The sequence below is a fragment of the Rhinatrema bivittatum genome, chromosome 2, assembly GCF_901001135.1.
Source record: "Rhinatrema bivittatum chromosome 2, aRhiBiv1.1, whole genome shotgun sequence".
Classification (NCBI taxonomy): Eukaryota; Metazoa; Chordata; class Amphibia; order Gymnophiona; family Rhinatrematidae; genus Rhinatrema; species Rhinatrema bivittatum.
In genome coordinates, this window is record NC_042616.1 from 751,534,470 (window position 1) to 751,543,427 (window position 8,958).

Below are 8,958 nucleotides of genomic sequence, written 5' to 3' on the forward strand. Positions count from 1 at the left end.
GCGGTCCGGAACGGGCTCCTGCTCCTGAATCTTGTTGTCTTCAGCCGGCGCCATTTTCCAAAATGGCGCCGAAAAATGGCGGCGGCCATAGACGAACACGATTGGACGGCAGGAGGTCCTTCCGGACCCCCGCTGGACTTTTGGCAAGTCTCGTGGGGGTCAGGAGGCCCCCCACAAGCTGGCCAAAAGTTCCTGGAGGTCCAGCGGGGGTCAGGGAGCGATTTCCCGCCGCGAATCGTTTCCGTACGGAAAATGGCGCCGGCAGGAGATCGACTGCAGGAGGTCGTTCAGCGAGGGTTCCGGCGCTCGCTGAACAACCTCCTGCAGTCGATCTCCTGCCGGCGCCATTTTCCGTACGAAAACGATTCACGGCGGGAAATCGCTCCCTGACCCCGCTGGACCTCCAGGAACTTTTGGCCAGCTTGTGGGGGGCCTCCTGACCCCCACGAGACTTGCCAAAAGTCCAGCGGGGGTCCGGAAGGACCTCCTGCCATCCAATCGTGTTCGTCTATGGCCGCCGCCATTTTTCGGCGCCATTTTGGAAAATGGCGCCGGCTGAAGACAACAAGATTCAGGAGCAGGAGCCCGTTCCGGACCGCCGCTGGACCCGCAGGTTATTTAACTCATTTGGGGGGGGGTTCGGGAGGGTGGGGGATTTAATTTAAAGGGTCGGGGGTGGGTTTTAGGGGGTTTTAGTGTGCCGGCTCACGATTCTAACGATTTATAACGATAAATCGTTAGAATCTCTATTGTATTGTGTTCCATAACGGTTTAAGACGATATTAAAATTATCGGACGATAATTTTAATTGTCCTAAAACGATTCACATCCCTAATACCTACTCTCCTTTTAGTAAACCCTCTTTACAGTGTCCATAACGGTTTAAGACGATATTAAAATTATCGGACGATAATTTTAATTGTCCTAAAACGATTCACATCCCTAATACCTACTCTCCTTTTAGTAAACCCTCTTTACCAGAAGCGTCTACATTATAGACTAAGAATACAACATCATTCAGAATGCTTTTACCCTTTTTCTGAACCTTGCAGGCTGAAAGGTTCTGTTACCATCTAGGGGCCACATAAGGATACTAGGCTCTCTATGTGAGGTGCTTGCTTTGGCAACAACATATACATGTCTCCATAGGTGAATGTTATAGTCTTGTACCTCCTCACCTCCCCCACCTCCTAGTCACCTCCTCTCCATACACAATTAAAAATTAAGCATTAATAATATCAGATTTTACATTATAAAGGCTTTTCAAGGTAAAAATACCTCTTACAACATGTATATTATATTTACATACACCTCTGTGGTACCAACCAGAAAACCCTGCAAAAAAGGCACTTGGAACCCATATGGTATTAGGTATATTGCAACAAGAGGGTGTAGGCTGGACCCTTAGAAAATCATGAGTATACTGAATTACAATTACAATAAGTAAACTTCCCATAAAACATAGAAACATATTTAATTTATCTCCACAATTTGTAAATGATGATTCACCAATCTCAGCGGATTGCAGTCAACATACACAGTAAAGCATAAAAAACCTTATGCATCACAAAACATAAACTTGCCAAAACAACTGAAAAGCAGCATGGCTATACATTTCTAGATATAGAAATATGTGGGCAGAAAAAGTCCATATGGCCCATCTAGTCTGCCCATCCATCCAATTTATCTAACCCTTACAATTCTCATCACTCTCTCAGAGATTCCCTGTATTTATCCCATGCTTTCTTGAATTCAGATACCATTTTTGACTCTACTTCCTCCACTGGGAGGCCGTTCCATGCATCCACTACCCTCTCTGTAAAAATAAAAATGTCCTAAGATTACTCCTGAGTCTACCCCATTTCATCCATATCCCATGACCCCTTGTTCTAGACAATCCTTTCTGTTGAATAAGGCTAGTCTCTTGTGCATGGAAACCTTTGAGATATTTAAATGTCTCTATCATATCTCCACTATTTTATCTTTTCTCTAGAGTATGCATGTTTAGATCTTTAAGCCTAACCCCATATGCTTTAGAATGAAGACCACTGATCACAACACTAACTGCCAGCATTCAAACAGTAACAACCCCAAATATGAAAAGGCAACACTGCAAATATTACACCAGGCCCTAAAATACTAATACGTCTCCTATTAGGAAAACAGAACAAGACAGGCTGCTATAGATCCCTACACAGAAATTTCATAGTAGCAGAATATTTCACCTTGGTCAGACATGCAGAACATAGACCCTCACCAAATAAAGAATAAAGAAACCATAAAATACAAATAAAAATATCAAGAGAAAAACTGAACTGGAAACTGTAAGAAGTTAGATCCTGTATGCAACACAATTATGGAAAAACAGGGAAAACCATAAACATAAAACATCAAACAAAAAATCAAGAAATATAAATCATCAATAATAGTAAAACCATACTAATGAAAAGAGTAGATGTTCAAATCAGCTGATGAATAGAATAAAATTGAATACACCAATAACATATTTCAAAACAGCAGACACATCAAAATCACACCCAATAATTAAAAAAATAAAACTAAAAATATTCTCCAGCTCCCCATACCTGGGAAATTTTGTTTTCCAGATGTCCCAAGATTGTCATGGATTAAGAGGGGGAGAGGGGGATCAGGGACAACTTTTGGGGTATGCAACCTGTGCAGGTGCATAGGCCATCATGTATGAGAGGGCATTGCCATGCTGATACCCCCTCCACATACCCTTCCACGTCAGATAGGCAGAGGGAAAGAGAGAGGGGGGGTCAAGGGAATAATGGTCCTAGGCAAAGAGTGGGGAAGAAAAGGGGATGATGAGTAGGAGAGAGAGAAAGTGATACTCTATTGGAGCCACTGTCAGAACTGCAGAGCAGAGAGGTGACAGGGTGCTGGTTAGACTAGGGCCAGTCCTGGAGGAGATTGTTGTGCACAGAATTCTCCTCTCTCGCGCTCTCTCTCTCTCTCTCTTTCACACACACACACACACACACACAAACACACAAACACACATGCACATGCTTTGTCTCTCTTTCTTACACATGCTCGATTATACACACACACACACACATGCTCTCACCCTCACACACTCCTTTAGTCACTCACATTTCTCCCCCTTTGGAAGCACAAAAAGCAGCAACATCCTCCTTCAGCCCCTGTGGCTGATGGGACTTTTTTCAGGCCACTGGGGCTGATTCTGCTCTGCCTCCTGCTCCTTCTCCATTCTTCAACCTTGCGGACTGATGTAATCAGGCTCCACCTCTTGCTCCTTCTCCTTTTTCTTTGGCTGTGGGGTTTGACGCTGCTCTACCTACTGTTTCTTCCCACCACACAGCCTGCTCCTTTTAGTGGTGGCAATGACATTGGTATCTCCTTCTTTTTGCCTGTGCAGGGTCACATGACACCACTTCTTCATTCGGGCCACATAGCTGGGGAGAAGGAAATGCCATTACGATCCCACCTCCACCAGCAACACTCTGGATAATCATTGTTACACTAGTCACACTAGTTACACTGTTTTTAAAAGTATTTGAAAAAAGTCATATCAGAAGTTTTTATTTGGGCAAAGACATGCTTACCCATGTGAAAACAGGGTTTGAAAACTCCCCTGCCCTCAGAGCATGTAAAAGTATGTGTGCTCTTCATAACACATGCACATTTACCTGCAGGATAAGGTTGGGGAGGGAAATACACATGTGTACTTTGCAGCTGCTTCAAAGCAAGTGAAAAGTTCATTGGTAGAAAGTAACTGCATTCCTGGAATTTTTAAAGAACATAAGAACATAAGAACTTGCCATGCTGGGTCAGACCAAGGGTCCATCAAGACCAGCATCCTGTTTCCAACAGAGGCCAAACCAGGCCACAAAGACCTGGCAAGTACCCAAACACCGAGAAGATCTCATGCTACTGATGCAATTAATAGCAGTGGCTATTCCCTAAGTAAACTTGATTAATAGCTGTTAATGGACTTCTCCTCCAAAAACATATCCAAACCTTTTTTGAATCCAGCTACACTAACTGCACTAACCACATCCTCTGGCAACATGGCCTTATCTTCCCTAAGTGCCCCTTTAACCCCTCAATCATCTAACTGTCCAACCAACTCCCTCGCAGGATTTCTTCCTTGCAGTTTTGCCTCTATGGCCAACTGCTTTTCAAATTCTCTCTTAGCCTGTCTTATCAATGTCTTATATTTAACTTGCCAATGCTTATGCTTTATCCTATTTTCTTCTTATGGATCCTTCTTCCAATTTTTGAATGAAGATCTTTTGGTTAAAATAGATACTTTCATCTCACTGTTTAGCCATGCTGGCAATCATTTGACCTTCCTTCCACCTTTCTTATTTCCCTTTAAGCTGGCACTGACTAACATGCGTTATCTGGGAATCATTTTGGCCCATTCAGCTTCTGAATTATATAAGTTAAATATTGTGTCTACTTTAGAAAATTCAGGCTTTATTGAATAAATGGAAGTTCCTTCCTCTGTCCATTTTCAGTAGATCTGCACTAGTGAAAATAATGATCCTCCCAAAGATTTTGTATAAGATACAAATGCTTCCATTCTGGGTTAAGAGTCAGAATATTTAACTTTTTTGATCTCTGGTTTCCTCTTTTCTGTGCAGGTCCAAACCAGCCCATTTACGTTATATTTTGTTAATAAACAAAAATCATGGGGGCCTGAAATTATCCAATCTTCGCCTCTACAATGTTGTTGGGTTGTTCAAATTTATTCATGATTGGATTTCTGGTGGCCACAAGCCACAAGAAGGGTTATGAGAAAATTGAGTCTCCACTTATACACCTAATAATATATTGGATTGGCCAAAGTTGAGATGGTCTTTGCTCTTGCAGTCTAAATATTCTGGCTGGTAAATATACAAAGAACTTGGAGTGATGGAGACTTCATCTCGATTGGAATGATCTTGTTTCACCTTTTTTAAGAAAGGCAGGCAACTCAGTGGGGAATTTCCCTTTGAAAATAAGTTTGCAGGGTTGTTTAAAAATTCCCCCTATAGATATATATTGTATCAAAACTTAAAATAGGTAAACATTCAAATTCATTCTTGCAGGTCATTAGCTTTGCAATGTTTTTTATCAAATTGTTTTCTGAAGTCCATGCAGCATGTTAGGCCTAGCATGCATTTTGTTCACCTGATATTATTCCTCTGTTCATGATTCTCACTGTTATTGTGCATATCTCTTAAATCTGCTTGCTTGTCTTCAAGTTTTAAGTCTGTATTTGTTTCCCTGTGTTAAAGGTCCATTACTGATCTCCTTCTTCAATTCATTCACCAAATCAATGAGGTTGGACTTCACCACTCTGATCTCTCTTTCCACTTGCAACATCCAATTGCTTAAATCTGGATCTGTGAAAAGTACATAATGAAAAAATATGTTAATTAGCGGTTGCCTTGTAGGAAGTGGGTGCCAGAGAAGCTCATGATAGGGAATCTAAGAACATATATATAACATGACATAGTATTGACGGCAGATAAAGACCAAATGGTCCAGTCAGTCTGACCATCAAGCATTTTCTTCATCTTTGAAGATACAAGCATTGCCACAAAAGATCTGAATGGACAGTTGGCATCAGTGAGACACTGAGCTGGGAAGGATTCAATGCATTTGGCTGCAGAACACAGAACTTAAGTTGCCATCTCAGAGTGCTAATGGCACTTCTGCCCCAAGAATGTGTTTTTATACTTATTTTATTTATTTAAAACTTTTCTTTACTGACATTCACGGGAATATCACATCGGTTTACATTGAACAGGGGTAACCATTAACTTAAGGAATTAGAAATTACATATAACGAAAGGGAGCTAGAACTGGGGGTAAAAAGGGCTGGAGTAGCAGAAGATTGCGAAGATTCTTTTTCTAACTTTTTACAGAAATATTCATCAATATCTCTAATAGTCATTGACAAGTTATCAGGGAATTCTCTAGAAACCACAGAAAAAGAAAAGTTGTAGTCTTCTCTTATGGTCATAAGCATCATCATTAGAGTGAAATTAAGGATGGATTCTGATCCCTAATCATCCTTTTAAGTATAAATCTCATTTTTCACAGCTTGTAATTTACTTATAGAATAATAAACAATGACAGATGGTAGCTACCATCTTCTTGGAATGAGCACTCCATGAACATTAAATGAGTGATAAGAAAACCAGATGTTAAAATCCAGTCCATAGTGACCTCGGCCATAGCATTGAAGATTTCATTTTGAATCCCCTCTTATGGGCCTGGGGGGGGGGGGGGGGCCAGAATGATCATGCTACCAAGTTGGCATGTTCTTTCCTTGTATATGGGCTTGCAGGCTCATATGACAGGAAAACCACCTGCTAGATTCAGATAGGGTTTAGAGAAGAATTGTTTTTCCAGTCCTATAAGCCAGGCTACCAAATGCTATCTTAATTGATTTACTAGATTTAGTAAGACATTTATAAAGAAAAACAATGCCCTATTGACATCTGCAATGGCCCAACCTTAAACCTATAATCTTCCAATACTTGTAAGTCCTCGCTGGGTGAGGGCCTCATTGGGGGTGGGTGCTCAAACATGAAGCAGAAGATGAGGTGAGAGTGTAGGTTGCAAAGTCAAAGGAAGCAAGAATGATAGATGTTATCCAGAAATCAAATGAAATAATATTGCAAAACCTCATTATTTGTTTTGTTCTTTGCTTTCAACAGCAGACTCAATAGATCCCAAGCAAATCCTGAAAGACATCACTCATGTGGTTTATGACAGCTTTAACTTCCACTCAGTTACCATTCAAGTCGAACAGCAAGCAGAACAGAAGCCTGACTGTATCTCTTGTCAAGACCCAAGAGATTAAATTGTATAAGCCATAAAAAGCTACTATTTTTTACAGGTCATGTGTTAGATAATGGTTGCACATAACCTGCTGTAATAAAACTATTAATCATTAAATGAAATAAAAACCAGAAGAACAAAATGGTGCAGAGAGCATGCTATTGCCATTATTGTTTTCGACTATCTGCTATGATGTGAAGAAGCATGATGTGTATTTATTCGTCAATGGATTCAATAGGTTACAGAAAAATGTATCTTCATTTTTCCCTACTACAAAAGGACCAGAGTTGAAATACATACTAACTGTGTATGGGCTGCCTAAATCACAATATGCCAGGGACAATTCTACTTCAGTGTTCAGAATCTGTTATTGTGATTCCTCCCAGTATGATGGTCAGGGGGACTTTGGTTCCATTGTCATGGAATGGAGAAAGGAAACTAAAGATTCGATCGAGAACAGACCAAAGGAAAGGAAAAGAGATTCCTCATCATTGTGAAAGGGACATTTCCTCTACTCTGCCTAGTTCCAGGGCAGTTTATTGTTATATGTAAACCGGAGTGATTTGTAGTCTCTATAAGAACCTCGGTATATAAAAATTAAAAATAAATAAATAAAATAATATCTTGAAAATGGATCCCCAAAAAGCATATGTATCTACCAGTGATGTCTAATTTATTGTTTCCAAATAACAAGTTGCAGTATTAGTTTTGGTGGAGCACCAAACAAGATAATTCTGTGTGAATTATGATTGATCATTAAATTGTAGTAATAATGCATATGCAAAGTAGGAAGCAAACAAATAAATACTAGTTTCTTGTAGGGGTGTGCATTCGGATTGACCGCATTAGTAAAACGCAACTCATATTTTTTTTTTACTTAAAAAATTGATTCGACATAAACGATCGGATTTCCCACATATCGAACATAGATATGTTCGATATGTGGGAAATCGCGATTGTTGAGCCAAAATAAAAATATAAACCCCCTCACCCTCCTTAATCCCCCCCCCAGACTTACCACAACTCCCTGGTGATCGAGCGAGGAGTGAGGACGTCATTTCTGCAATCCTTGGCGAGAAGCATGTGACGTCGGCGGCCCGTCGAGTGACGCCGGCGTCACGTGATTCCCGGCTCGTTCGCGCCAGACGGCTCGTTCGGCCCAAAAAGAACTTTTGGCCAGCTTGGGGGGCCTCCTGACCCCCCCAAGCTGGCCAAAAGTTCTTTTTGGGCCGAACGAGCCGTCCGGCGCGAACGAGCCGGGAATCACGTGGCGCCGCGTCACTCAGACGCGACGTCACGTGATTCCCGGCAAGTTCGCGCTGGACGGCTCGTTCGGCGCGAACAAGCCGGGAATCACGTGACGCCGACGTCACGTGATTCCCGGCAAGTTCGCGCCGGACGGCTCGTTCGGCCCAAAAAGAACTTTTGGCCAGCTTGAGGGGGTCAGGAGGCCCCCCCAAGCTGGCCAAAAGTTCTTTTTGGGCCGAACGAGCCGTCCGGCGCGAACTTGCCGGGAATCACGTGACGTCGCGTCTGAGTGACGCGGCGCCACGTGATTCCCGGCTCGTTCGCGCCGGACGGCTCGTTCGGCCCAAAAAGAACTTTTGGCCAGCTTGGGGGGGTCAGGAGGCCCCCCCAAGCTGGCCAAAAGTTCTTTTTGGGCCGAACGAGCCGTCCGGCGCGAACGAGCCGGGAATCACGTGACGCCGCGTCACTCGACGTGCCACCGACGTCACATGCTTCTCGCCAAGGATTGCAGAAATGACGTCCTCACTCCTCGCTCGATCACCAGGGAGTTGTGGTAAGTCTGGGGGGGGGATTAAGGAGGGTGAGGGGGTTTAATTTTTTTTTTTGCACATATGTACATATACCCAACTCATTGGATTTTTTTTATGTCCATATTGGCCGCAAGTGGGACCCCCTTTCGGACATAAAAAATATGAACATAAAATTTTGCTCTGCACATCCCTAGTTTCTTGTGATCTATAAACAGAGATAAGCTAAAAAAGTCATGATTGAATACTCTGCTCCAGTTCAACATAATCTGAAAAAAAAAAGGAAATCTTGCCATTTTTACCACTGTTTTGACAGATCAGCTTAATCTGATCAGATATTGTGATCCTGCCCACAGAA

At 42.2% G+C, this 8,958-nt stretch overlaps 1 protein-coding gene across 2 annotated transcripts in view; it reads left to right on the forward strand.

Moving 5' to 3' along the window:
• The window catches only part of SLC30A8 (solute carrier family 30 member 8), a 105,426-nt gene extending 98,013 nt beyond the window's left edge, over window positions 1–7,413 (forward strand). For both annotated transcript variants that reach the window (XM_029591926.1, XM_029591927.1), the window contains exon 8: window positions 6,702–7,413. In XM_029591926.1, the coding sequence (XP_029447786.1) occupies window positions 6,702–6,847 (146 nt within the window). In that variant the 3' untranslated portion in view covers window positions 6,848–7,413. The remainder of the gene's footprint in view (window positions 1–6,701) is intronic.
• The last annotated feature ends 1,545 nt before the right edge of the window (window positions 7,414–8,958 follow it).